The sequence below is a fragment of the Trypanosoma cruzi genome, genomic scaffold (genome assembly GCF_000209065.1).
Source record: "Trypanosoma cruzi strain CL Brener 1047053517131 genomic scaffold, whole genome shotgun sequence".
NCBI classification, from domain to species: domain Eukaryota; phylum Euglenozoa; class Kinetoplastea; order Trypanosomatida; family Trypanosomatidae; genus Trypanosoma; species Trypanosoma cruzi.
In genome coordinates this window covers 378,525-404,593 of record NW_001849574.1, presented here as the reverse complement: position 1 = coordinate 404,593, position 26,069 = coordinate 378,525, and the positions used below count along the sequence as shown (strand labels likewise).

Sequence of the window (26,069 nt, the reverse complement as noted above, 5' to 3'; positions counted from 1 at the left end):
CCACACCCTCATTGTGTTCGCTCCGTTGCGTCCTCTTTCTCTCTCAGTCTCACTTACATTCACATGCGTCCCGTTTCATTTTCACTCGTCATCCTCATCCTTTCTGGTGTCGGCCGCAGGGCAATCGCTCTTCTTCACAAGTATCAATACACCGTCCTCCCCAACCTGTGCGCTCTTTAGTGTGATGGTTTCTTCCAGCAATAACTTCCCGTTGTAGTTTACCGCGTAGGCGTCCATATCCACTTGACCCAATTCCGGGACCTTCCGTCTGAAGTACCGCAACGTCTCGCGAATACTCAGCTGTGGGTCTACTGGTAGGCAAAAGCGCCCCATGTAACACTGCAAAGAAACTTGTAAAACCTCAGTCATCTCTCCCACTCTCTTGCTATATCCCTTTGCAATTTGTTCACCTTCCTTTGTCTCCCCAGTGCGTAAAAAAGAAAAAAAAAAACAGCGGGCATCCATTGAGTTATATTAGATGTAAAAAACCACCAGTAATTTAAATGCACACACTGCACACAGCAGGTGGCACATTCATAAACAAACACATATATGTGTCGGTGTGTATGTGTCTTTTCAAATTCTCTCATTGTGGCGTGTCTTTTTCACCCTTTTTTTTTTCTTTCGTTGTTTCGTGTGACTTCCCGTCGAGACAAATGTCGTCGTGCTACAAAAGCTCAATGCCCACGGAGTCCAGTGCGTCCACCGCCCACTGGGGGTAGTTTCGCTTGGGGTAATAAGACACAAAGAAATTTTGAACGTACTCCGTGAAGCTTCCATCCTCGATGGCCGCTCTTGCCCTGCGGGTGAGGTTTATGAGATACGCCAGATTGTGGTAGGAAAGAAGGGTAGAACCAAGAGATTCCTTCGTTGCGATAAGGTGTAGGTACGCACGGGTGAAAGAATTGCAGGTCCTGCAGTTGCAAGCGGGATCCAGAGGTCTCATGTCGTTCGCAAACGCCTTCTTTGTGAGTTGAATCTTCCCCGTGGACGTTAACGCGGAGCCAAAACGCGCCGTACGGCAAGCGTACACGCAATCAAACATGTCTACTCCGAGTGCGATGCACACAATAATATCCTCTGGATACCCCACACCCATGCAGTACCGTGGTTTATCGTATGGCAGCCCCTTGCAGCACTGGGCAACGACTCGCCAGAAGTCGTCCTTTGCCTCCCCACCACTTAAACCCCCTATGGCATACCCCTTACATGCGGTCCTTTTGACCATTTCCGCAATACACTCTGCCCGTAGCGTAGCATCCAGACCACCCTGCACAATGCCAAATATACCTTGCTTATCTGGATTCATGTTGGCAGAAAGGCATCGGTCCAACCAACGCACAGTACGCTTAGAGGCCTCTTCCACACGAGGCCCAGTTGTGAGAACATGCACAACATCATCCAATTGCATCATGATATCACCTCCAATGGCATTTTGAATACGAATGCTATCCTCTGGCCGCAACATCAGTGTGTACTCCATGCATTCTTCCGTCCTATTAAAAGCCACATTGTTATTGTTGTTACCACTGTTATTAGTATTGTTATTATTGTTTTGAACCATTTGTACGCCCCCGCCATTACCACCGTGAGTGGACTGAAAGCGCACACCCTCCTCGGTAATTTTTGCAAGCCGCAGCAAACTCACCATCTGAAATCCGCCGCTGTCGGTAAGAATATTCCGTCGCCATCCCTGTAAGAAATGAATCCCATCCATGTTGTTTCGTATCCGCAAGGGCTGCGGTTCATGTGCCTCATTCCCTTTTGCAGCGCTCTCCTGGACATTCTTCAGCCTTGTTACCTCGTTAAGAACGTCCTCCCCGGGTCGCAGTCCCAAGTGATACGTGTTTCCGAGAATAATCTCCACATCGAGTTCCTCCAGCTGCTCCACCGTCACGCCTTTTAGCGCGGCTTGTGTCGCAACAGGCATAAAGATGGGTGTGCGCAGTGGGCCATGCGGGAGGTGAAACAAACCGCTACGGGCCTGTTGCCTCCGTGCATGGTGGCAATGATCCCCGTCGTGGTCATGCCGTGTCCTCGGGCCCCTGTTTGTCTCGAAGCAAAAGAGTGTTGTGTCCACGGTCATTGGCAGGTAAAGTGAGTGGAGGCAAAACACAATTCGCCTTGCCTGCCCCCGCCCCTAACCATATAACTCGGCCAGATGGACATGAAAAGCAGAAATAAACAAAAAGAAAAAAACAGAGGTAGAGAAAACAAAAATAAAAAAAAAAAGGGAAAGGGAGAAAGAAAAAAAAGAAAAGAAAAAAAAAAGAAAATCGCAAAGAAATAAAAAGAAAAAAAGTAAAAAAAAATGTGATAAATTCCCAGAAGACATTACACGTGGTCCCATCCAACATACACACAAAAGAAAAAGAATCAATGTGTGAAGGAAGTCAAACATCATCCACACTCCTTTCCTCCCACCACAACGCCCTTTTCTTTTTTTTTTTCTGTGTGTGTGTGTGTGTGTGTGTGTGTGTGTGTGTGTGTGTGTGTGTGTGTGTGTGTTTGTCGATTCGCATGCAGGTGGTAGATGGTGTCATTCCCATTATAAATAGCAGCAGCAACGTCATTGTACACAATAAAAAAAAGAAGAAAAAAAAACACGAGGCTTGGCCCAGCAGTACCATTTTAATATTACTGCCCCTCTCCCCAAGTAGAACGGCCGCGGCGCATTTTCTCATCCAAAGCAGAGACGTGTACACATATATAAAGGAAGGCTTGATGAAAAGGAAGGGGAAGCTCTCATCCAGCGCACTTCATGCGGCAGTCCGCAACTCACATGCAAATTTGTATTGTTACTTCTTCTATACTTTACAGTTTCCTCATACAAATAGGCACAGAGAGAGACACAATCCCTCTTTTGTTGTTGTTGTTTTTCTGCTAGTACCATATGAACGGGTTGAAGCGCTCCCACGCCCCGTGCATTCTCCCACCGTTCGTAAATTTCAACCTTTTATTATTATTATTTCTTCTTCCAACAGCGCCCCACAACAATTCCTCACGCCTGATTTCTAAAATCCAACACGCTCACTTTGAAATCAGGATCATTTCCCAAACGCGTGTCGCCTCGCGTGTCTGACCCATGCAGGCTCCTCCCCCCCTACGGCAACGCCACCTGCCTCCAGCCAGTTCCTGAAGCTCTGCCGCTCATCCTCCATATCAGCCTCGATTTTCTCTATCAAGCGCACGCGCTGTTTTTCCTCCTTCTCCGCAAGCGCCGCCATGCTTTCCCAGTAATAACGCTCCCGCTCCCGCCGCATAATATCTCGCCGCAGTCTCTCTGCGTCCGAGAGCCGGCCAGGCCGGCCCTTTTTCATCGCCTCCCCATGAGTCACTGGAGCGCTTTTTCCAGCGTCATCATGCTGCTTTCCCGCCACTTGTCGGTGAGTTCCTGAATTGGCGGTATCAGCAGAACGAGAAGGCAAGGACGAGGAGGTGAACCTCCCACGTGCAAGCATAAAGTTGGCACGCACCACAACTTTTATACCACCCATCCCAAAACTTCCCATCTGACACAATTTGGATGCATGTGTTTGGTCGTCCTGACGCCAGTACAAAAAGTTGTCACCTGCAAGACCGATGAAGCAGCCCAACTTGTTATTCCAGCTGATTATATCGCCATGTTTAAACGAGCATTTCAGGCAATCCGGAGCCGTTTCAAATGCGTAGTACTCATCGTCCGCCAATTTGTAGTGTACTGGTAGACGAATATTATCAAGCGGGGGAGGTCGCTTAAACCCACGCAGCTTACTCATTTTCTTCGCCAACTCCGCGTCATAGAGAGCACGCTTCTTTTCATTACTCAGCACTTCATACGCGGTTTGTAGAGACTGAAAGAGCTCGACAGACCCATCGGGTTTATCGGGATGCACTCGCACAGCCGCGGAGCGAAATGCCTTACGTATTTCTTCTTGCGTCGCCCGACGCTTGACTCCAAGCGTGCGGTAATGCATACGGATGCCACAATGCCTCACGTATTCCTAAAATTACGTAATCCTAAAACCCCACCCCCACACCTCCGCCCCCTTTGCTGGTGAAGGCAAACTGTTGGCGCACGCTATCGAAGAAGGCAAAGAAAGAGAGGGAGAGAAAAAGAGAGAAAGAAAGGCAACAAAAATGGGGGTAGAAAAAAGAAAAAAATTTTCAAAATGGGATCCCAATACACACAAACAGAGAAAAAGACGGATACAAAAGAGGGGGGGAAAAAAAGCAAAATGACAAAAAAGATATAAAAGGAAATAATGAAAAAAAAACTTTAAATATAAAACTTCAAGAAAAAAGTAAGCACCTACTGAACAAAAATGTTGACTTATCCTAAAAACACAGAAAAGCTCATTTAACAGAGTGGTTGTAGCCATTTTCAGTTGTTGTTTTTTTTTTTGTTTGTTGTTTGTTTGTTTTTCACCTCCAAAAATTCGTTTCAAATATCATATCCGCCGTTAACGTCGGACAAAATGTGTGGAAAACAATCAAGACATGTTGGCAACGTTGCAATCCCACCATCGCCATCATCATTCTCGCCACTCTCCTCATCGAACTCAACATTGTCCACATAAAACGAACGCATTCCCATTGCAGCAGGCTGCGCCACCGTCTCCTGCATGCAGGCCTCCACTTTCTTATTCCACAACCGTCGGGCCTCCTCCATACCCGACTCAACCGCGGGACCGCAAAGAAAGGGGTGACGAAGGGCCTCCGAGTCGGTGATGCGTTTCTTCGGGTTGGTCTCAAGCATGCGTTTAAGCAGGTCTAGGCCTTCTGCGGAAACAATTCTTTCGGGAAACTTCCGTGCAATGGTCGATTCTGTGCGCATGGCGTATGTAACAGCCCCCTCGCCGCTGGAAAACGATGGATCATCCGATGGAGTGCCAAGAAGTTTCCAAATGTCAGAGAGCATCGCCAGCTCGCTGCAGCTGTGAAAAAGATGCTGCTGCAAGAGCAATTCCGCAAACACAACCCCGGCTGCCCACATGTCCACCGCCGCTGTGTAGGACCGCTCACCCAGCAGGCACTCAGGAGCTTGGTAAATCACGGTCGTCCGAAGAGATATGGGTGTGTATTCCCCGGATCTCGCATCAGACATCTTCTCCACCGCCTCATGCATAAATCGAGCGCTTCCAAAGTCTGCAAGACGTACGCGTCCATCTTCCCCAACAAGCAAGTTGCCCAACTTCACATCTCGATGAATAATATGGCACTCTTCATGAAGAAACTGAAGTATTTTTAAAATACCCCGCATAAGATATTGAATAACATTCATCTTGGCAAGAATGGGGCATCGAGTAGGAGTCTCTGGGAAGAGACCAGCAGCACCATACGGCCTTTTTCTACTATAAAGAACCATCCGCGATAAATTAAATGCACACCTCTCCAAAATGAGACACAACTCTTGAAATGGGGCCTCTACAATCCTTTCCAAACGGATAACCCCAAAAAGAGGCTCGGGACCAAGTGTCCTTGACCTCTCAGTAATGTAGGTGAGTAGCGTAGCCTCCCGAAGCGACCCCTCAGAAACGCCTCGAACACCAAATTCACTACGCTGGGTGAAAAGTCGTTTTACCACAAAGACGTTTCCGTCGGCATCCTCACCCAGATACACCGCGCCCTGCGCACCACGCTGCAGCAGGCACTTCTGACGCAGTCCACACCCTTTCAACGCAAGCGTTGGCGGTACGTTGTCGGCATCATCGCAGAAGCTGCCCCAATCCCCCTCGTAGACAGACCACGCCGGTGAGCTCATATAAGGGACGCGCCTCTTTCCAACTATGGCAGGTTTGCTTCCACAAAAATGAATGAGCAAACAAACAACAAAGGCAAAACAAACAAAAATACATCAGCGTACAATAAATAAAAATAAAATAAAAAAAAGAGAGAGCTCTCATTGGTGTCATCCACGTCACCTAAGGGAGTATAAAGGAGCCCTCCCTTCTCCCCTCCCATTTCCAGTAGAAATCGGACTCCATGCAGTGACGCGTTTGCTGCGTCTCCAACACTTACTCCTTTCGCTCATCCCTGTCGTTATCGTCTGACTCAAACACTCCACCCATACACGTTCCTTCAGTTTCTTTCTTTTTTTTTCTTTTGTCTTCCCGTTCCGTAATTTCATGCATCGCCCTGCTTTGACGCAAGTCGTACAAGGCATAACCATAAGAAATGGTTACATCCGCACACGGAAATGCAAAAAAAAAAAAAAGGTTTTCTTTTTATATCCAGAATGGGTGACACATAAAAAGAACGTAAATCCACATACAAGAAAGCAAAAACAACAAAAAAAAACGCGTGGTGATTGAAGGAGTGTACAGAGCCAGAGAAAGTGGGTTAAAGACGAAGACTTTTTTAGTTCTAAATGGGAAAACGAAAGGAAATACAAGAAACAAAATCTGCCTATTCATGCTGAAAGTGCTGGTTCGCCCGGAACTCCTGATATAGCGTAAACATAACATGCAAAGAGTCAACAAGAGAGTTGTACGTGGGGATGTCAAGAATGCAGCAAAGTGTGCGCACGTACTGGTCGAGGTCCATGTCGATTGTTGGCGGTGGGAACTGAATATCCGAGTTAAGAAAATCTTCAAACACAGGCGGCCAAACCTGTAGCAGGGATTCTATCTCCGGCATTGGCATTTGGTAGTTGGTCGTGGGCAAGGGTTTCTTGTAGTGCACTTTTTTGACGTCTGCAATCCAGCGGTCAATGACCTCTGGCCGGTTGGCAGCATCTTCAAAGGAGTCCACCACCTCTGCCAAGCCACCACTTGAGTGAATATTTGTTGCACGAAGTTCTAACAAGACAACTGCAGGGTTAGACTGCGACACGGAGGGTTCATCCAAGACAAAAAGACCCAAGCCATCGGGTCGTCCATCTGGTCGGGATATCTTGCAGAAGGGATCAAGATCTCCAATGGATGGGACGTAGTCGGGAATAAATGGACGCAATTTTGCCGGAAGATCCGGGATAACCGGCTGGTAATCAAGAATACATTTAAAGAGCTCTTGCATTTCCCGGCTGGCGGTACTGTTTATTTTGGCATAATCCTGTGGTTTGTACTCAAGGTTTGGGATCACGTTGGTCTTTAGATGAGCCTCCGTATCAATGGCCTCAGGCCGCTGGTTGATGTAACCGCGGGATTGAGTCTCGACCTCCTCGGCTTCCTCATCTGCACTACTCCCCTCATCAGTGGGTGACATCGCACCCATTTTCTCACCAGTCTGCTTTCGCGGTGTACCGACAGAACTACCACGAGTAGACAAGGGGATTGCTTCATCATGAGGAGCATTCCGCAAAAGTAAGCCACCTGCTTCTTCCTGACCTTTCCCTCGAGGCGTGGGAATATTGAGTGCGTCTTCTACTCTCACCATTTCATCATTCGGGTTGTTACGAAGCTTTCGAATATCCATATCAGAGGGAATCTGTAAGGACTCTTGAGGACTTTGAGCCTGACGCAGGGATTGACTCCCCAAGCTGGTTTCAGGCTTATTACCCTCCCTCATTCCCCTTGGTGACTCTGGCCGGCTCTTGTACAACACCTTTGAGCCCGTCACGTTATCGGGAGGGGTCTGAACGTGTCGTGCACCTTCGACAACGTATTTCTCGTCATTTGGTTTGTTTACCAGCAAGGCCTCTTTCGGCCCGGTCGTTCCCGCCCCCAAACCCTTCGCAGAGTCCTCCACGCTGCTCTCTTCTTCAGATCCACTGGTTGTTTCAATTTCTTCTTCTTCCTCCTCCTCTGTGATTTCCTCATCGTCGTCAATGGCACGTCTCGGTGGCATTTTGATTGTTTAAGGCTTCCGATGGTTTTGTTGTTTGTGTTATTACTTCGCTTCGCTTCGCTCTGGGGATGATGCAAGCGTGGCCTCTCCAAGAGAACTCTATACCTAATTCTGGCGTGTGCGTGTAAATAGAAAGAAAAAAAGGTAAAAAAGGACAAACCGAAGCAACAACACACAAAAAAAAAAAAAAGTGGCACAGCACCAGCCGCAGCAGCCAAAAAAATAATAATAATTGGGGAGGGGGAACAAAAGCCGAAGAGGACTCGAATGCCCTCTCTCCTCCAACAACTGCACGGGCTCCGGGGAAAAGAACATAATACCGGTCAATAAAAAACCCAGCACATGGAGTAAGATTTAGAACCAGCAGGAATAAAGAAACAAGGAAAAAAGAAAAGGCAATCTCCCCCTCACTCACCCTGTAGTTTTGTTTTTGCCTCTGTGTCTCCAACCATTCACCCAAACTCAACTCCTCGCCCTTTTTCTTTTTCCTTTATTTTTATGGATTTCCCCAGCAGTGCATAACAACGCATCGTTTTTTTCACCTCGTTGTTGTTGTTGTTGTTGTTTATTTGTTGTTTGTCTTTGTTTTTGCTTGTTTCTTATGGCCTCCCCTGCATTTTGGTGCCCACCCCCGCCAACAACTGGCGCCAAAACTACAGGCAAACACACGCAGCCAGAAAGAAGAAGGAAAAAAAGAGAAAAGAGAAAGGGCGAAAGAAAAAAGAAAAAAGAGCAGGAAATCTACGGTATCGGCCGAAGAACATCGGGAAGTGAAAACCCCGGGGGTTTTGTGGGATCGTCCTGCAGCTGTCGGTCCAACTTTCGCTTAATGTAGGAACGGAACGCCTCGGAGCATCGGCGAAACTGCTGTTCAAACTCTGGACTCTTGGGGTGCTGCTTCAAGAAGGCATACAACTCCTCGATGCCCTGCTTGGAAGTCAAGTGATTGCGAATGCGAGAAAAAATGCTGGCCATGGATTTTTCCTCCATGGCGACAAGCGCAACTCCCCGTGGGCCAAGCGGTGCCTCGGATGGCGTGACTGGAACATTCGGATCCACGTAAGCATTTTGGCCGCGCCGGGTGCGAGCGGGGTGCGATGGTGACGCATCTCGCTGTTTCTGTTGTTGTTGCTGCGGGTGGCTCTGCAATTGCATATTAGCATCCACCGCCTTCTTTTCTTCGTTCTCGCTGATCGCTCGCGCCGCGCGCTCTTGATTCTCTAAACAGGCCCGGATGAAATGCGTCACGAGGTCTTGTGTCCCCACCAGTCGATTAGAAACGTCAAGAAGCGGTAGCCCACATCTTCTAGAAAAGTCTTGCAAAATTGTTTTCACGGTTCGTATGGAAAGATCGTCCAGATTTCGAAAGGCACTGGGGGGATGTTGTAACAAATACTCATGGCAGCACAGGACCACATTGTCCGGCGAAACGGCGTCAAAATCGAGTCTCATAAGGCACTTCACAGTAACCTGGATGTATTTCAGGTCAACCTTCTTACCACTCTCTGTGTATATGGCGGAGTACCTCGTCATACGTGACATTAAAGCACTGAACACGTCATTCCCAGGGCATCCCTCTAACAGCTTAAGCGTCATATTGTTGAGCGCTTTAATGACTTCTTCCTGCAGCGAGAATGTCTCAGACAAAAGACAGTCAAAGATCATGCCCAGTATCCTAAAAAGTAGACTACTATGACACCACTGGGTGTAACGGGGTCTCTCAAATATGGCCTTTAGGCATCGGATGAGACCGAGAGCCAAGCCTAGATCAAAAAATCTAATATTTTCATAAAGACGCTCCACCATGACTTGAATTATCTCGGGAGTTCCACAGTCCTCATCATTTTTAACCCGTTCCAGGAATTCTACACATGTACTGGCTGCCGTTGACGCAGAGGCAGATCGCAATCCCACCATGATCTCCTGCATAGATAGAAGCTCTTCACGACGTACCTGGGGATGTGTACTCTGTGCCACCGATGCCGATGGTTGTACAAGCGACGGTGCAAAAGGTTGCAAGGCCTCTTTGCTCATAGATGTCCGCTGTGACGCCGTGAAGGATGCCGGCGCCCCCTGCGACATCTGAGAAAAGTCAACACTCTTATGACTGATACTCAGGTTCTTGCTCGCAGCCCGCGGAGATCTCGGTGAACGAGGCGTGTGGGAAGCAGGCACCTGAGCTGAAATCATGGATGCCAGCGTGGACGTTCGACGAGCTTCTTCTTCATTTGCAGTCCGGAGAAAAATCTGAACCTGTCGTTCAATAGGCGCCATCACACTCTGTTGCTCCGCCGGGCGAAGACTCTGCATGGCCTTCAAAACCGCCTCATCTCCGACTAATGAAAGAAATTTGCCGATAACACCCTCAGCGGCCACGCGAACTTCAAGAATACGACTCATGCAAAGACGGACAACCGCAGGCACAAGAGAAATGACCAATTGCTTCGACACCACCGCCTCCGGCTCCTTCTGAAACCCCCGCTCAATAATTCCTAATGCTGTTTGGTGAGCGGTATGTGATTCAGATGTGAGAGGTTTCTGCATACACTGCAGAACAAGGTCCAGACCCAGGCAATCCAAGGCGAGATACGCCACGTTTGTCGCCTCATCGCGAAGGCTCATCTTCTGGTCCCCCAGCATCCCTAATACTCCTTGGAGGATACTCTTCATTCCTGGACGACACGCCTCGGAGCCTGCCGACTCCACCACCAAAGAAATTGTCCGAAGCACGTCAATAACAAAATTTTTATTGGCTTCCTCAAAACGACTGCGAAGCGACCGCAGCAATTCCGTTACCAGATTTGGTGCAATATTTTTGTTGGAAGCATACATCAATTCCTCTACTCTTTTCACAGCATCTAAACGCATTCGCCAATCCTTTGCAATTGTGATTTGTTTAATCAAAGGAGCTAATTGATGAGAAACATCTGCACGCATGGGGCTCTCTTCATTTTCGGTGATATGTTGTGTCTGATCATATCCCCTAGATAAAAAGCCCGTTCGGTTTTCTACGCGAGAGGGCGCTGTATTTACAACAGCACCGTGTTGTCCCGTTCCTTTTTCGGAAAGTCTGTTTTCTGTCTTCTGCATGCGCGAGGGGGAAACGGGAGAAAATGCTCGATGCACGTCACACCCTGTTCCACGGTGGGACATTTTGTTGCCGTTACTGTGAGAAACACCCTCCTCATATGCGGTGCGGAGTGCAGGAATGGTATTATTCATGTAATTATCGACAAGAGGACCGGTGTGTAGCCTCAGAGCCACCAGCAATGCTACACCGGAGGAACGCACTGCAGGGAATTGTTGCCCAAAGCAGTGGATCCTCACATAATCTATAATACCTTTTGCATCAACATGGGAAGCTGGAAATGTCTGCAGTAACTGTGTCATGTATTCATTACACTCCTGCATTAGTCTCGGTGTTTTAACAGATGTTACTTCTCCCATTAAATGACGTGTCACAAATGAAATGCCCTGAAATTTTGCAATCTGAGTCATTAAGTTACGAACATACGCCTTGTTTTTTGGTTCTGTAAGTCGACAAACACAACCGTTTATGATGGCATAACTTGCCCCAGCGCTCACCTCCGTTGCCCGCACCAAAAGCTCCTGAATCACGCTGAGCATCCCCTGGAATACCTGAAATATGGATTCTCGCCAGCCTGGATCCACACGCAAGTACACAAGAACGGTATCTAGGTATTCTGTACACTCCTTTTTTGACCATCTCTCTACCATTTCTCGTATCTTCATGACTCCATTATAGCGGTTTCCCCATTCCTTGGATCGCAGCAACTGCGTCACTGTCGTATCCCCATTCATCAAACCTAACATCCGATTAGACGCCCCTTCCTTAGAGGGGAGAGTTGACTCCAAAGACACGGAGTCATCTATGGGATGTTGCCGCCGCAATTCAGGAGATGAGTGACGCGCCATGAGCGAAGAATGACGGTGTCCCCTCAGTGACGCACTAACATGGGAAGGCGAGTGCGTCTCACCAATGGAGAGACTCCGTGAAACCGCAACGGAGGAGCCCTCGCGCCGCTCCACACGTAACGTTTTCTTCGCCGGAGAAATCGTAGGTGTACACTGTAGATTTGACTCACTGTTTATAGCTTTGGCAAGTTTGATACGTTGCTTTTCATCCAGTGAGGCGAGAAGTGACTGAAAATTGGTTTCCCCCAGGAATGTAATTAACTTTGAAATCAGCATACAACTCGCTTCTCGAATCTCAACCTTTTCGTCATTCATCAAACGGCCAAGTATGACTTGTGCCCGGCTCAGCCGGTTAAAACAACTATGATCCAGTTTCACTGTAAGTCGAAGAAGCCACTGTATCAACGCCAGTCTCTGATTCGGAACGCGGCTTTGTAAAGTAAGTTCAATCTCATCCTGGCACTGTTCCAGTGTAATGCATTTGTACCGCATAAGGATCTCAAGAGTTGCTGTGATGTGTTCGACGACACTCGTTTTCTTATCTTTCATTTTGTCAAATAGAGGGTTCAGGTAGGAGCGGGCATGCGGAGCAAAAGCGGCTCGCAAAGCCCTCGCTAATTCCTGAATACATTTAAATCCTAGAAGCATCAATGGGGCCTGAGGGTCTAAAAGTAATTCTCGTACCATGCCTGCAAGTTCATGGTAGTCATCCTTCACCCGTATCTTCGCTGCAGCAATGAGGGGAAGGAGATTGTCTTGCACCATTGCAACGCGGTCCTGCCACTTTGCGGTCTTGTCTAAAGCAACGCGGTAGAAATTTCGAGGAAGTCGTGATAAAACAGGCACTTCATCGTGTGACTCATACGCATCATCTGAGATGTCGTTTGTGTTGCCGTTGTGGCTCACTAAACTTACCGTGAGCGCAGTGGGCTTGGTTGAGGCCGCAGGCAAAAGGCCACGAATACTCCGTCGTGGCGCTTCGCCCAAAATGACATCCTCAAACAATGTCTCCAGTTCCTGTAGTTGAACATCACGAAGATCTGTAAGAAATCCTTTGATGCCTGCACCAATAAATCTATAACACTGACAACATAGCGATGAGGCCTCCTTGCGAACTTGAGCATTGGCGTCATTAAAAAGAGGCTGCATGGCCCTTAAGATGGCCTTTGTGGGCAATCCCGCCACACCGTATTCACCCACAATCTGCGCACACAACTGAGTGGCAGCCATACGGTTTTTTGGTGCCTTGTGTGCGAAGGCTGGTAGCAACGCATCAAACACCTCGGCCTGTTTGGCAGCCCCAACAAGATCCGACACAAATTTGAAGCTCGCATGCACCGCCCGCGGTCTGCCAGTAATGCCTTTTTCAATCACAACTCTTAGCGGCTCCCCCACAAGTATGTTCAACTCCTCGTCATCGCAGACATCCACCAGCGCGCTAAGGGCCTCAAAAAGTGCCTCCTGCGCCGCCGCATTGCTCTCACACATCAGTTTCCTCGGCTTCTCCAGTAGGTGGGCCTTGAGGCTCTTTGGGCTGTTCCGTATCTGTTCAAACCCCTCCTTCCGCGCCTTCCAGCTCTTGTGCGCCAAGAGCGCGTTAAGCGGCAGGTTGCTAAAGTCTTCTACCGACTGAGCAGCCGCACCGGGCACCATTGGCATGTCAACCTGCTCTTCGTGCCCCATTGACAATTTCTAACCGAATACCCCCCACCCACGTGGTGGGCAAAGAACAGTAAAACAACAACCCCACGCGTCAACACAGAAAAAAAAAACACAGAAACACCAAACCAAAAAAGTCGGGCAAACTGCCTTTTGGCTCCTTTTAAGTCTTACAATTTCCTTTTTTTTTTTCTCTCTCTCTCTCTCTCTCGCCTGGCTTGGTTTCCTTTTGCGGTTTCCTACCTTCGCACCCCTCAGGTGCGTGCTGGCGTGGAAGGTGAGTCCAAGAAGAGAAAAGAAGGACACGGTGGGAAATAAATAAATAAAATGACTTTTTGGTTTCGTTTTTTCCTCGTCGTCGTGCCTTCGGTTTTCAACGGCACCCACGCAGTTGGATGGCAGAGAGAGAAAGACACCTTTACACACACTTCCCCCACCAACGAATATTTGGCAGATGAAAACTCACTAGTAAAACAAAAGTGGAGGCCCCCGTGAAAACAGTTTCACAAAGAAAGACGATAAAAAGCCGGAGAATGCACCCACTACCACAAAAACAACAACAACAACAACAACAATTGGAGGAGTGGTGCCATTTTTGTTTGCTTGATTGATTGATTAAACAGTTCTTTTTAAATCATAACAACACTCGCACGAAACGCCTTTGATGACGGTTTCATTGGCGATTTTTTTAGGATTTCGATAAGCCTCGTCCATTTTTCTAGGGTTCCGTCTTGATCATTGAAGGAGACCTGCCCCTTTTTCCCCACTCCCTCGCGTTGAAATGAAATCAATGTATCGTGCAATGGCGACTGGGGAGAAGGCACAGAAGCATCACTTTCACAGTGTTTTGCAAGGGAACAAATGAGAGGATCAGCTTCCAGTGCCTCATCGGATGTCCTTTGGGACAACTGCTGCCCCACCGCAAAGAGTCCCGTGGTTTCCTCTTGCTTTTCCTCCTTTTTCCGTTCCAACAAATGTTCAAGACGCCGCGTCAACTGCAGTATGAGCTCTTTCTGATGTGTAAATTTTTTTATTTTCTCTCGGCCCCTTCTGCGTCTCTCCCTCATTTTAGTTGATTCCACTTCGTTCCCCGCAGTCTGCAGGCCCTCCGTGACTGTCGCGGTTGGTGGCCTTTCTTCTTTATTTCTTTGCTTCTGCTGTGGTGAATGTGGCGAAGGCTGTCGCGGGCCGCGCTGCGTGAGAAGTTCCCGCAGTTGATGAATCTCATCCATGATCATGTCAAACTGCACCGATGGTGCCCTGGGCGACGTTGACGGCGGCATGGACTGCGACAACTCGACGCCATCCGTTTGCCCACAGGGAATGTCGTCGTACGCTGTACGGCGTCTCGGGTTGAGCAGCTCGTTGTACTCATCAGCCTCGCTCGTCGCTGGAATCGCGGCAACCTTCACGTGTGACGTGGGGACCTCCTTCCACCCCTTCGATGCCGCCTGCTTGTGCACATCCAGGCACCACATGGACGTCATGTTCGGTACAACAACAAGCTGCGACTCGTAAGCAAACGACAGCCTCCGCACCGCCGCGGGAAAACGCAAAGGAAATTCCATCAAATTCCACTTTCCCTCAATGATGTCATACACCCGCATTTCATCGAATGGAACTAAATTGCCGTGCTTGGTAACGGTCACCCCACCGAGAACATACATCCTGACGCCGTCTATATGGGCGGCGTGAAATGCGCGCGGTGGTGTTGGGTATTGAACGGCAGGAGACACGACACGCAACTTCATTTGCTCCGTATCAAGAATGTAGAGTTTATCTGAGACCTCCGCTACCGGTGGGTCGTGCCGGTGATGTGGGCTGCCGTAACGACTAATGACTACTCTTTCGTTTGCCGACACATCCATGCCGCCAAACACCAGTATGTATCGTTCGTCATACACCGCAGCGGAGTGGCCCCAGAGCCGTGGTGCGGGGCCAAGCGCCACCACTGCCCGCCAGAAACGAGGGAGAATATCAAAAATGTAGACATCATAAAAACCGGCCTGGATAAATTCATTCAGCCGTTCGTTCGTCAGCACACCTTCGTCCTTGCTCAATAGAGGCTTGCCACCCAGCAGAATCATGCTCTCGCCAACAACGCTGCAGGCGTGATGTGACCGATTCAGCGGGATAGCCCCAATTGTATCGATAAGACCCCAAGCCATGGTGTCCAGTGACAACTCGTAGTACGGCATCAACTTTGGCGGCTGCAAAAATGAGGCGTGCAGCGGCTCCCCGCCGCAGAGAAGTAAATTGCCGGCAAAACTCGCCGCCGCATGATTTTTACGCGCGGCAGGGACACTACCGGTGCACGGTATCTCATGCCATGTGTGTGTCGCCAGATTCAACCGCCAAATAATTTCCGGCACTGCACCTCCAAAGGCATACACATCATCATCGCAAAGAGTGAATGAAACTCCATCACAAAATGGTGGAACGGTTGGATCCATAAAACTGGATTCAGAGCCTCTTTCTATCTGTTATTGTCTACACAATGAGCGTAAAGAAAACGGAGGAAAAAAAAAACGCACAAAAAAGGATCAAAGTAAGAGAAACAAATTCCTCCGTGTTTTTAGCACCGAGATGCAAACAAATCCATGGAAGTAATTAATCTATTCCATTTTATTCCCTTCTTTCCTTCCAGCTCTCTCTCTCGCTCCATCTATATCATTATAAACTCTTTCGACCGGCTGTTAGCCACAACTCTCACGACTCGGAGGTGGTGGTGGTATTTGAGGGATTGAAATGCTTGAGAAGCTTCTGCACATGCCCATCTGCATCAAAGTCGTCTACCACCGTGTTATTTGCGGGGCCAAAGTACGCATCTATTACCCGCTGAGCCTCATGTGATCTCCGCATTCCCGTGCTTTCCTCAGCCCCAATGTTTCTCCCGGTGCTGCTCTCCGCCCCAACGGTGTTAGACGGAGGGTTTTTGCTCCTCTCACTTGAAATAATGACGTCAGGCAGTTGCCGTCTCCTGGCATTTAGAACTCGCTTCTGCAACGTCACAAGGAGAAGGATAAAGATAGAAAGGATACACGGCAACCACCGGCATGCCACGCGTGACAAAACATTCCTAAAGAAAACATTCACATTTTTAGTGTCAATTCCCGTTTCTAAAACACCTTGAGTGTAGTCAAGGGCCAACAAGAGAGCAGCCACCATCTCGTCGCGCACGCTTTGAGTGACGGAGAGGCTCATTTTCACATGCTCCTCCCCAGACGCCTTCTCGTATTGTGTTTGCTTGCTTTGTGAGAACCCTTGGATCCCTCCCTTGCTTCCTTATCCACACGCAGAGGACAAGCAAACAGTAGAAGTGGAGGAGCTGTAAAACAAAAAAAACAACAATAATAATTGGGGATGAAAACGAGGTGCACATTCCTCGCAAGAGACCCTCCATGCGAGAAGAGGGAGCATACAGAAAAAAAAAAAAAAAAAAAAAAAAACACACACTTGTAACAGATCATTGTATCGATCTTTATGGCTTTGACATTCATGCCACTACACCCCAAAGAGCGCATGTACGTGCAAAAGTCCACACCGTCTCTCACTCTCCATCCCTTCGCACTGTCGAGAGCGTCCCCATCGATACCACAACATATATATATATGTATACAATAAGGAGAAAAGAAAAAAAAGTAGGGCTTTTTTTGGCTATGAGAACAACGTTTGGCGCGGAGAAATGCTGCAGCGACAACACTTTTTTTGTTTGTTTGTTTATTAGTTTCAGTTCACATCCGCTGTAGCCGTCAACCCTGACCAAAAGCAAAAGAAATTCAGCGTCTTATCTCCCCCTCCCCCTCTCAGATGATAACTTTGCTTCCGCGTCTCCCACCCAAGTCGGTGTGGCAAACCATTCAAATGCGACTACGGGTGTGGCACCCGCACACCGACGCCAGCAACGTCTGCCCGCCCTTCGCTTCCAGCCGCCTCGTCCCCCTTTCAAAAGACACCGAGCAGCCGCCTCCTCTCGCAGTTCACAGGAGGAACGACGACGTGCCACACCGCATCGCCGAGCACCAAAAGGAAAAATAAACGGACATCATCTCACAGGCATCAATGAAAAGAATCAGAAAAAAAAAGGAAAAAACACAACAACAACAAAAAGAAAAAACATATATATATATATATATAAAGACAGGAAAACAAAGGGAAGAAACAAGCATGCGGCACCATCTTACATTTTACTCCACCACAGCAGCAGGAGGGCAAATCGACACCAAATAAATCCCATGCATTACTGCAAGAAACTCCCGCCTTCATCGCCCTCCACCCCTCGGAGTCGAATGCCTCGTGCTTCAAAGCCCACAGCGCATTCGCATCCAGGAATAATTCTTTTATTTTTATTTTTATTTTTTATTTTTTTGGATAGAAGAAAAGAGAAAAAGAAAAGAAGTTTTCTGTCACAAACAACACACAGAGAACTGCGCCTCTAACGACTAATTCCCTCTCAACGCCGCCTCCCTCCATTTCACCGAAACGAAGAAGTGGACTGAGCACGCAGCGGATAAACCTCAAAGAGACGAGAAAAGGGAAATCCGTCCCATGAAGTCAGACCGCGGGTGCAGAGTACTTCTCCCAGAGGCAAACCCAACGCCGCAGAGCAACACCGCGCGCTGTCCGTAGCAGGAAACAAATGATGGTCGCCTCCCACTTCAGGCGCACTCGCAACCAACAAAAATAAAATAAAGTGCACTCTTTTTTTTCTCTCTTTTCGCACTTTTTTTTTTTTTTTCGTATATGTGCGACAACTTCTCTTACATAAAATTTGTAAACGGCGTTATTAGAAAGAAGATATCTGTTTGCCTGTGTGTTTGATGAGGGAGGAAAAGGTAAAGAAGATTTCCTCTTTAAGTCAATGCGAGCTCATCACGGCGCATGACAGGGCAGCAAAAACTCTATGGTGTTATTGGGGAACTCGCTCATCGTACCAGTGCGGAAAGCTCCCGAAGCCTCATTCGGGTTTCTCCTACAGCTCGTTGGGCAGCAATAAATTCCCTCTCAAGGGCAATCTTCTTCGCCCTCTCGGAGCCGGAGCGAATCCTTGTCGACTCCATCTTCTGCAACCGCTTTTCAATCTCGTCCCTCGTTTGACATTCCTGCAGCAGTCGCTTCTCTAATTCCTTAACAACGACATCGTTCTCCTCATCCATCACTTGAGTGGGGTACGGCATGGCCTTTGAGCACGGCTTCGGGGTCCGCCCTCCCAATCCTGTTTTCATGCTGGTTGCGGTCTCCGTTCGCCAAGATGCAGCGGCCTCCTCTGCAGCCCGCCATTTCTGCTTCTCGCCCGAGCGATTATTACGCTCCGACTCTAAAAGTGACTTCGGTGAGTGTAAATCACTCGCACTCACTAATGATGATGGTGTCCCCTGTTCTGTATAATGGCTCTCCCGCTGTTGCTGAAGTAGATTGGGGCGGGTCCGAGAAAAAGTTGTCTCACAACCATCCTTCTGCTGTGGGGTCCTGTTATACGCAGCCCTCAGCTCACGTGTGCGTCGCTCCAGTGAGTTCAGCTCTTCCTCTAAACACCCGACTTTTTCTTCTAGTAACGCGTTCTTCTCAACCTCCCGCTTGTACGCCATTGTCGAGCAATCCTTTTCCAACAAGAGGGATCGCAGCTGCGCCTCCAGCCTTGTCAGCTTCATCTGCAGCTCGTTGTTCTCCACGCTGAGGCGGTCAATCTCGTTCCGCTGCGTCTCAATGTGGGCCTCGTAGGTGCTTCGAAGCGTGCTGTTGGCTCGAAGTGCTTCGCTCAACTGCGTCTGGAAACGGAGGGCCGAGGAAATAGAGAAGAAATCCCTTTCCCTGCAGCTCTCCGTCTCCGTGTTCGAGGCTGTCATTGAGGGAAACTGCACACTGGCGTAGCAAACATCATCCACTGCCGGGTCATGGCGGAACGGGTTGTTGTAAAACTCCTCCATCGTCCACACGTACTCGCTAAAAGGTCACGCACGCACAGACCTCAAAAAAAGAAAAATAAATAAATAAAACAAAGGGGAAAAAGCTTAAAACATTCACGTGAGCACTTCTGTTGTTGATTGTCAGTGTGGTAGAAAACAATAAGAACAGCCATAAAGAAAAAAAAAAGCAAAAGACGCAGCAAAAACACAAAAAAAAAAAACAATTTTATGTAGACAAGCACACAGTAGCAAAAAATATGCGCGTCTCATTCTACACGGGGTAAAGGGGGCGGCGGAAGGTTGTATCGTGCAATCATGATATCTATGGAATTCTTTATCATGTCTAACTGTTCCTTGAACCGAAGAGGCGGTTCACCCGAATACTCTTCACGCGGCAGCAGGCCGCCACCAGGGCGCCGCTTTCCGCAGCTACAGGTGCAGCAATGAGTCAGTGGGTATCCCATGTAGGGTGCATAATTCTCTACGGGGTCCGTTTGGCAGCCAATCGTTGATGTCGTTTGAGTTCCGCGGTCGACAACCATAACCTCCACACGGCGATACTCTCGCGATGAAGGACGAATGCACCTGTCGCTGCCACCTCTGCTATTCTTCTCGTGATGTCTGTCACCACGACGACCCCCGTCCTCCTCTACACAATACTTGTCGGCGGTGCTGACAGACTGTGTCGCGGCTGCTTTTCCCACGCCACTTGTTTCCTCCAGGACGGCCTTCACGACACGGTCCCCCAACAGGTTTCGCATGCGCTCCCGCATTTCCTCATTACGTGTGCGGGCATCCGTGCTGCTTGCCCCCTCCCCGCCGCGGCCGCCCCGCACTGGCGGCGCACTTACGGCGTCCGCATTATTTGAATCATCCAATGACGATGACGACGCGAGCCACTCCTCGAGCCCTTTCATTCTCACTTTCCCCGATCGCTCTCACCCTCTCACACACGCAGACAATTATAATTAAGAATAGTCTTCCGGGCAGCTGGCCGGATCCTGAAAATCTATGGAAACCAAACAAGTTAGGAAAAAAGGGTTCGTTAGTTAATTGCTTCAATGTTTTATTTTCATTCAATATATAGAATTCTGTGCACCACTAGCATGGTCCCTTGCCCTCAGTTAGGATTTGAATATTATTACTTACGAAGTGGCAGACTTTGGGGTCCTCCAGCCACAAGGCCTCGCCGCGTGGTGGGAATCAAAAGGGGGTTAGGGTGGGATGGCAAAATAAAAACAAATATTATCTGGCCTCTATTGGCTCCCTGCCCCTACAAAGTCGCGTTCCTCCCAAAGGATTCATACGGTAGAAAGTATCATAAAGAATGCATTCATTTATCAGGATAAACACATACATTAAGTTAGCCAGCTCTCCCGCGATCATTCTCCTCACAAGTTCATGGAAAAAAAAAAGAAGACACAGTGACGCAGAAAAAGTTAATTCACTCAAAAAACACAACAGCGGCCGGAATAAAGTACAGAACCGACTCGCCCAGCGGAGGGGGATGCGTGGGGACGTTACCCAAAAGAAACAAGCATGTAACTAGTAAAGAACGTCCCACCACAGCCAAGAGAACATAGAAATCACTGTCTTACACAGCAGGCAAACATGCACGCATCTTCTCTAAACGCAGAGTAAAACCATCACCACCAGCAGCAACAACAGCAACAGCAACGACAACAAACAATATCAATTTATAGCTATTCGTGCGTACGCAACGTTGAGGAGCATGAACAATGACATGCCGCTGTAGCTTCAACCAACACCTCCAGCAAGCGAAAGGGAAAAAAAAAAAGGATTATAAAAAATCCTTTTCCTTCCTCAATATCTCAATTGCTTGCATAACAAAGACGACGGCAAGACAAAGAAGGAAAAGGAATTGAATCCAGTTGTTCCACTAGGCAAACATGCTTTTGCCTCAAGCACGCCTCTGCGCGGGCCTCGCCAAAAGGGATCGGTACGCAACAGAACACCACCAACAGCGCCAGCAGAAAAAAAAAAAAGACAAAACAAGAAGGTTTGATTCACACTGGCCATGTTTTTTTCCTCCCTTTACCTTTTCGGTGGTGCCTTCATAAGATAACGAATAAAGTGACCCCCCAGCGCAACAAATCGCGCCGGATCCGAGAAGGGCCGCAAGTGCTGATTGAACGACCTGTCACCCACCGACAACTCCACCGCATGCCGAAACACACGGAACTTATCCAACGTGTACGGTGGGTACCGCGGGGCGTTGAGAAACTCCAACCCCATTTTCCGCTGCATCACAGGCTTTTTGTGCGAAAAGGTCTCAAATGAAAACTTCCCGCGATACGCCCCCATTCCGCTATGCCCAACCCCACCGAATGGCAAACCGCTTGGTGCCACGTGTACAACGACATCATTGACGAGTACACCGCCGCTGAAGGTGTTTTCAACCACCTTGGAAATAAAACGCTTGTCATCCGCAAAAATGTAGAGAGCCAGCGGCTTCTCTCTGGGGCCAAGGAACTGAAGCACATCATTGGCGGTGTCAAATGGCAACAAGGGGAGCAGTGGGCCAAAAATTTCTTCCGTCATAATCGGATGCTCCAGTTGAACATCCGTCAGAACAGCCGGCGCTATGGTTCGATTCACCTTGTCCATTTCGCCTCCAAAGGCAAGAGTGCCGCCCTTAAAAAGGTCCACAAGGCGATCAAAGTGGTCGGTATTTACAATGGCTGAGTAGTCTTCCTGATTCTGAAGCGGGTTAGCACCCATCATTTCATCCCGCGCCTCCTTCAACGCCTCAATCAATTTGGTCTGAATTTGACGATGCACAAGAACGTAATCGGGTGCGATGCATGTCTGACCTGCATTCAGGACTTTCCCCCACATGATACGACGTGCCACCACCCCCAAATTACTTTCACAGGAAGCATCCACAATCACGGGTGTCTTCCCTCCAAGTTCAAGAGTGACAGGTGTAAGTTGTTTTGCCGCCGCAGTCATAATAATCTTCGCAACGCGCGAATTCCCTGTGTAAAAGATGTGATCAAAGCGTTCCTCTAACAACTGCGTTGTTTCCGTCACCCCACCCTTCACAAGACCTACAATTGAATCCGGAATATATTTGAGAAGAAGTTCATGCATGATGTCCGCCGAGGCAGGTGCCAAGTCACTTGGTTTAGCCACCACCGTGTTACCAGCGGCAAGGGCTCCAACAAGTGGCAACAATGTAAGTAGCAGCGGATAGTTCCAAGAGCCTATGACAAGAACAACGCCAAGAGGATCGCGACGAATTTCACATTCCTCAAGGCGAAAGACTCCCTCCATCTGGGGTTTCTCCGGTGAGGCGTATTCGTCCAGGTGCTGCAAGAAGTGATGAGCCTCGACCCGAAGTACGGATAACTCCGCAAACTTGGTTTCATTTGGATGTTTCCTTAAGTCTGAATGCACAGCACGACAAAAGACCTCTTCGTTTTCATCCAGCATGCGCAAAAAGGAGAGCAATATTTTTTTACGCTGCTCTAGGGGGCGCATGACACCAGTGCGGAACCCATTTCTGCACCGTGACACCACCAATGGTATCTTCTCTATTGGCGTATTCACAACTGAAGATGTCATCCAATAAAACGACACAATTTCGCTTCTCTTCTTCCCCTCCCCTCCTCCCCTCTCAGCGATGCTTTTTAAAATAATTTTTGTTTATATATTGCAATCAACCAAGCAGTATTTAACGTTATGTCGTGCCCACTTTTTGTTTTCGCCGCTTCCCCTCCCCAATGGCAAACCAAAAAGTAGTAGTAGTATTAGTAGTAGCAAAAAAAAAAAAAAAAAAAGAAAAGGAAGTCATTGCAAACTCCACGGCAAACCAACATTTCAAAAATCAAAAACGAATCGACGGGAAGGTCATTCCGGTCAAAGAAAGAAATAATAATAATAATAATAATAAAATGGAAAAGAAGGACGTATCACGCACTGAAAAACGTCATATTTGCATGTCGTGTAGCTGTTATTTTGCCTGTGACTCTACATCAGCCAGCAGTTATCATTGCTACTTTTCCTCTTTTCCTTCCCCTCCGTGGCACGAAGGCCCTGTGTCCGCTCTTGTAGACGCGAGTCGATGCTCAGGACCACCCGGTTTGTCATGTCAAGTTCCTGTTGTGAGATATCAACGCCAGCAAGTTTGGCGGCAATCATCACAAAAAGGGCATTGACCCTGTCCCCTGAGCGGGCAGAGATAAGAATGGATTCCATATCGTACGCCGATGCCGCCTTTGCATGCATATCCGCAGTCACTTGACGGTTTGGCAAATCAGTCTTATTGCCAACAAGCACCATAAGCGGCTTTCGCCCCTCCCCGTTTCCCTGCAGTGCGAGAAGAGACTGGCGCCAGTCCTCAACGTCCTTGAAAGAAACGGGGTTCGTCACATCGTACACGAAGCAAACGGCATCAGCGCCATGCACGTAGTTTGCAATCATGGTTCCGCCAATCTGCTGTCCGCCAATGTCCCAAATCTGCAGACTGACGGCCTGTGATCCGGGAATCTCCACCTTCTTTGAGTAAAAGTCGACGCCTATGGTCTGCTTGTAACCTTGGCCAAAGCCATCCTCGCAGTATCTTCTGATGAGTGATGTCTTGCCAACCGTCCCGTTGCCCACGACAATAATTTTGTACTCGGGTTCTGTGTCCTCTGGGGCGGAGCTCCCGCTATCCATTTCTTTGTTGGCAGCCTCCTCTTTCACTCGTCTATCTCCGTCCTTCTTCGCTTCACCGCTGCTTTCAATGCTGAAGCTACTTTGCTTTCTTTTTTTTAAATGTGTGTGTGACTCCGTTGGTTGGTGCTCGTGTTCCCCACACACACACACACCTCTACCTGCTGCACGGAGAAAGTGAGAGAAAGTAAGAGAGACGGGAGCTCGCAAAAAAAAAAAAAAAAAATCACACAAAACCAATCACCTTCTCCAGCACTACCCACCACCACCGCAATCAACACGAACGGCGGGCACTTGGCCCAATCGTGACAAATACACGCACGGACACACGGCAATTGAGACGTCCAATGACTCACTAGAGCACTTTCAGCACACATACGTGGGCCATTTGACAAGGGGAAATAAAACAACAACAGCAACAAAAGCAACAGTATAAAAAAAAAAAAAATTTGCAATGACGTTCTACTAGCAGTTCCTATTGCGCACAATTGACAAAGCCATCTGTGCAGCAGGCAACATTTGGTGCACCTCCCGCCATAACGTACCGGAATCCATGACAGCTCTCGCAAGTGCTTCAAAATGAGTGGAGAATATGTTATTTACAATACAGAGGCGCCTAAATTGCTTTAGCAACTTGGCTGCGGCAGTGACGGTCAATCTTTCACGCGCTTGCCAAGACAAAAGTTCAAGCACCGCGTCATTGTAAGCCTCCTGTAAAAAACGGCTACGCCATTTTTGAACCTTCAAATGAGTGCCAGTAGAACTCGATAACGCATTCGAGTGGGTTTTTAACTCATTCAAAACTGTTTCAATCTCTTCCACGTCATCAAGAAGATCCACCACACAATTGTTTAAGGCAAACAACGACTCTTGAACAGTGCACAGCTGCCGAACAGAGTCCTGCAAGTTTTCCAAACTGCTTTCTTCTTCCTCACCCTCCTCCTCCTCCTCCTCCTTCTTTGTAACATTATGTTTGACATCAGTTCTGGGGCTGGTCGACCCCGTGACTTGCACACCCGCAGATAGTACGCGTTGCAGGGCCTGGTGCATCCGCTGCACCTTCGCGACGCGCTGAGTGAGCACCGCACTCCGTTCAGAGATCTCCTTGAACAAAATCTCTCCGCAGTTTTTTGCCCACGTCACCATCTCAAGCTCTAGAATGAGACGCGACTTTTCTTCCTCTGCCTCCAACGCATCAATCTTTGCGGCTTCAAGGGACATCACATCTCGCTGCAGTGCCTCCTGCGCATCTTGGAGATCTTCTCGCAATGCCTGCAGAACCACATGCCGCGTCCCCTTGATAGAAAACCTCTTTCCATTCCGTAGTACCTCCTGCTCCTGTAAACGTATCTGGTCCTCAACAGCCGCTATAGCCGCAGCCATCGTCAAAAGAGGCGTGTTCTTGGACACTGCGGCTGTTGATTTCGCTGGCAGAGGTGCTGTCGGGTTTTCCGCAGGGCGCATGGAGAGAAGTAATGTCTCGCCATCAGAAGGAACGGAGAGCCGCACTTTTCGATTGACGGCCAACGTCAGCGGCAACATGTGTTCCACCTCCATGCGGAACGCACGTCCCTGCGCGCGCAGTTTCTCGCACTCCAGCCGTTTTTTTTCCAGAGCAGCCCCAAGGAATGACCGCTGGGCCTCCAGTTGGCGGCATTCCTCCTCGTAGCGAACACGCAAAACGGCGTTGCCGTCGTGGGAACAAATGCTGCCCATTCCCAAGCAGCGGAGCAACGGCCCCTCGTCGTCCTCCGCCAATTCATCGTCCAAAAAGGGATCAAACTTTAAACCCAGTCCAAATGAAAGGCTAAGAAGGCTATTGTACAGCATGGTGTAGTACCGATTCATGGTTACCATGGCGGCCGCGTACTGGCCACGTGCTCTGCTCCCGTCAAGAAGCACCGAGATGTCCGTCACGGGACAAGACGGATAAGAGTCGGACTTGTGCGCCATAAAAGCGTTGCGTCCCCGCGTGTTATCTTCATTTGTTACAAACCCAAAGAATAAACAAAAAAAAACAAAAAAAAAGACAACTCATGGGATTATTTATAGAGAAAACGCAACAAGCAACCGTCACCTCCTCCTCTCTCTCTCTCTCCCATGGCCAGCCACCTCAACGCA

At 48.6% G+C, this 26,069-nt stretch overlaps 13 protein-coding genes across 13 annotated transcripts, besides 22 other annotated features; all 13 read right to left on the bottom strand.

Annotated features, from left to right (window-relative positions):
• Nucleotides 1–26,069: part of a sequence feature (heterozygous, non-Esmeraldo-like haplotype) that runs on past both edges of the window.
• On the bottom strand, nucleotides 82–465 carry Tc00.1047053507023.210 (hypothetical protein, conserved; the record flags this gene model as incomplete). The annotated part of the gene is made up of 1 exon (XM_814586.1): nucleotides 82–465. The coding sequence occupies one exon, from the start codon at nucleotides 463–465 to the stop codon at nucleotides 82–84; it is 384 nt and encodes a 127-aa protein (XP_819679.1).
• Nucleotides 668–2,086, bottom strand: Tc00.1047053507023.200 (queuine tRNA-ribosyltransferase, putative; the record flags this gene model as incomplete). Its single annotated transcript, XM_814585.1, has 1 exon — nucleotides 668–2,086. One exon carries the CDS (start codon nucleotides 2,084–2,086, stop codon nucleotides 668–670), a length of 1,419 nt encoding a protein of 472 aa, XP_819678.1.
• Nucleotides 1,511–1,555: a microsatellite.
• Nucleotides 2,179–2,312: a sequence feature (T-rich).
• Nucleotides 2,452–2,512: a microsatellite.
• Tc00.1047053507023.190 (DNA-J protein, putative) lies at nucleotides 3,048–3,956 on the bottom strand (the record flags this gene model as incomplete). Its single annotated transcript, XM_814584.1, has 1 exon — nucleotides 3,048–3,956. One exon carries the CDS (start codon nucleotides 3,954–3,956, stop codon nucleotides 3,048–3,050), a length of 909 nt encoding a protein of 302 aa, XP_819677.1.
• Nucleotides 4,067–4,110: a sequence feature (CT-rich).
• Nucleotides 4,371–4,403: a microsatellite.
• On the bottom strand, nucleotides 4,424–5,743 carry Tc00.1047053507023.180 (protein kinase, putative; the record flags this gene model as incomplete). The annotated part of the gene is made up of 1 exon (XM_814583.1): nucleotides 4,424–5,743. One exon carries the CDS (start codon nucleotides 5,741–5,743, stop codon nucleotides 4,424–4,426), a length of 1,320 nt encoding a protein of 439 aa, XP_819676.1.
• Nucleotides 5,846–5,871: a sequence feature (AT_rich).
• Tc00.1047053507023.170 (hypothetical protein, conserved) lies at nucleotides 6,388–7,767 on the bottom strand (the record flags this gene model as incomplete). Its single annotated transcript, XM_814582.1, has 1 exon — nucleotides 6,388–7,767. One exon carries the CDS (start codon nucleotides 7,765–7,767, stop codon nucleotides 6,388–6,390), a length of 1,380 nt encoding a protein of 459 aa, XP_819675.1.
• Nucleotides 8,313–8,333: a microsatellite.
• Nucleotides 8,443–8,507: a sequence feature (CT-rich).
• Nucleotides 8,509–13,386, bottom strand: Tc00.1047053507023.160 (hypothetical protein, conserved; the record flags this gene model as incomplete). The annotated part of the gene is made up of 1 exon (XM_814581.1): nucleotides 8,509–13,386. The coding sequence occupies one exon, from the start codon at nucleotides 13,384–13,386 to the stop codon at nucleotides 8,509–8,511; it is 4,878 nt and encodes a 1,625-aa protein (XP_819674.1).
• Nucleotides 13,554–13,573: a microsatellite.
• Nucleotides 13,910–13,937: a microsatellite.
• Nucleotides 13,992–15,815, bottom strand: Tc00.1047053507023.150 (uncharacterized protein; the record flags this gene model as incomplete). Its single annotated transcript, XM_814580.1, has 1 exon — nucleotides 13,992–15,815. One exon carries the CDS (start codon nucleotides 15,813–15,815, stop codon nucleotides 13,992–13,994), a length of 1,824 nt encoding a protein of 607 aa, XP_819673.1.
• Nucleotides 16,072–16,566, bottom strand: Tc00.1047053507023.140 (uncharacterized protein; the record flags this gene model as incomplete). Its single annotated transcript, XM_814579.1, has 1 exon — nucleotides 16,072–16,566. One exon carries the CDS (start codon nucleotides 16,564–16,566, stop codon nucleotides 16,072–16,074), a length of 495 nt encoding a protein of 164 aa, XP_819672.1.
• Nucleotides 16,787–16,811: a microsatellite.
• Nucleotides 17,428–17,479: a sequence feature (T-rich).
• Nucleotides 17,481–17,501: a sequence feature (AT_rich).
• Nucleotides 17,701–17,729: a microsatellite.
• On the bottom strand, nucleotides 18,288–19,289 carry Tc00.1047053507023.130 (hypothetical protein, conserved; the record flags this gene model as incomplete). Its single annotated transcript, XM_814578.1, has 1 exon — nucleotides 18,288–19,289. One exon carries the CDS (start codon nucleotides 19,287–19,289, stop codon nucleotides 18,288–18,290), a length of 1,002 nt encoding a protein of 333 aa, XP_819671.1.
• Nucleotides 19,442–19,492: a sequence feature (T-rich).
• Nucleotides 19,535–20,185, bottom strand: Tc00.1047053507023.124 (hypothetical protein, conserved; the record flags this gene model as incomplete). The annotated part of the gene is made up of 1 exon (XM_814594.1): nucleotides 19,535–20,185. The coding sequence occupies one exon, from the start codon at nucleotides 20,183–20,185 to the stop codon at nucleotides 19,535–19,537; it is 651 nt and encodes a 216-aa protein (XP_819687.1).
• Nucleotides 20,242–20,669: a mobile genetic element.
• Nucleotides 20,913–20,964: a microsatellite.
• Tc00.1047053507023.120 (aldehyde dehydrogenase family, putative) lies at nucleotides 21,324–22,856 on the bottom strand (the record flags this gene model as incomplete). Its single annotated transcript, XM_814577.1, has 1 exon — nucleotides 21,324–22,856. The coding sequence occupies one exon, from the start codon at nucleotides 22,854–22,856 to the stop codon at nucleotides 21,324–21,326; it is 1,533 nt and encodes a 510-aa protein (XP_819670.1).
• Nucleotides 22,919–22,946: a sequence feature (AT_rich).
• Nucleotides 23,053–23,076: a microsatellite.
• Nucleotides 23,162–23,184: a microsatellite.
• Nucleotides 23,262–23,951, bottom strand: Tc00.1047053507023.110 (small GTP-binding protein Rab28, putative; the record flags this gene model as incomplete). Its single annotated transcript, XM_814576.1, has 1 exon — nucleotides 23,262–23,951. The coding sequence occupies one exon, from the start codon at nucleotides 23,949–23,951 to the stop codon at nucleotides 23,262–23,264; it is 690 nt and encodes a 229-aa protein (XP_819669.1).
• Tc00.1047053507023.100 (uncharacterized protein) lies at nucleotides 24,414–25,901 on the bottom strand (the record flags this gene model as incomplete). The annotated part of the gene is made up of 1 exon (XM_814575.1): nucleotides 24,414–25,901. One exon carries the CDS (start codon nucleotides 25,899–25,901, stop codon nucleotides 24,414–24,416), a length of 1,488 nt encoding a protein of 495 aa, XP_819668.1.
• Nucleotides 24,871–24,907: a microsatellite.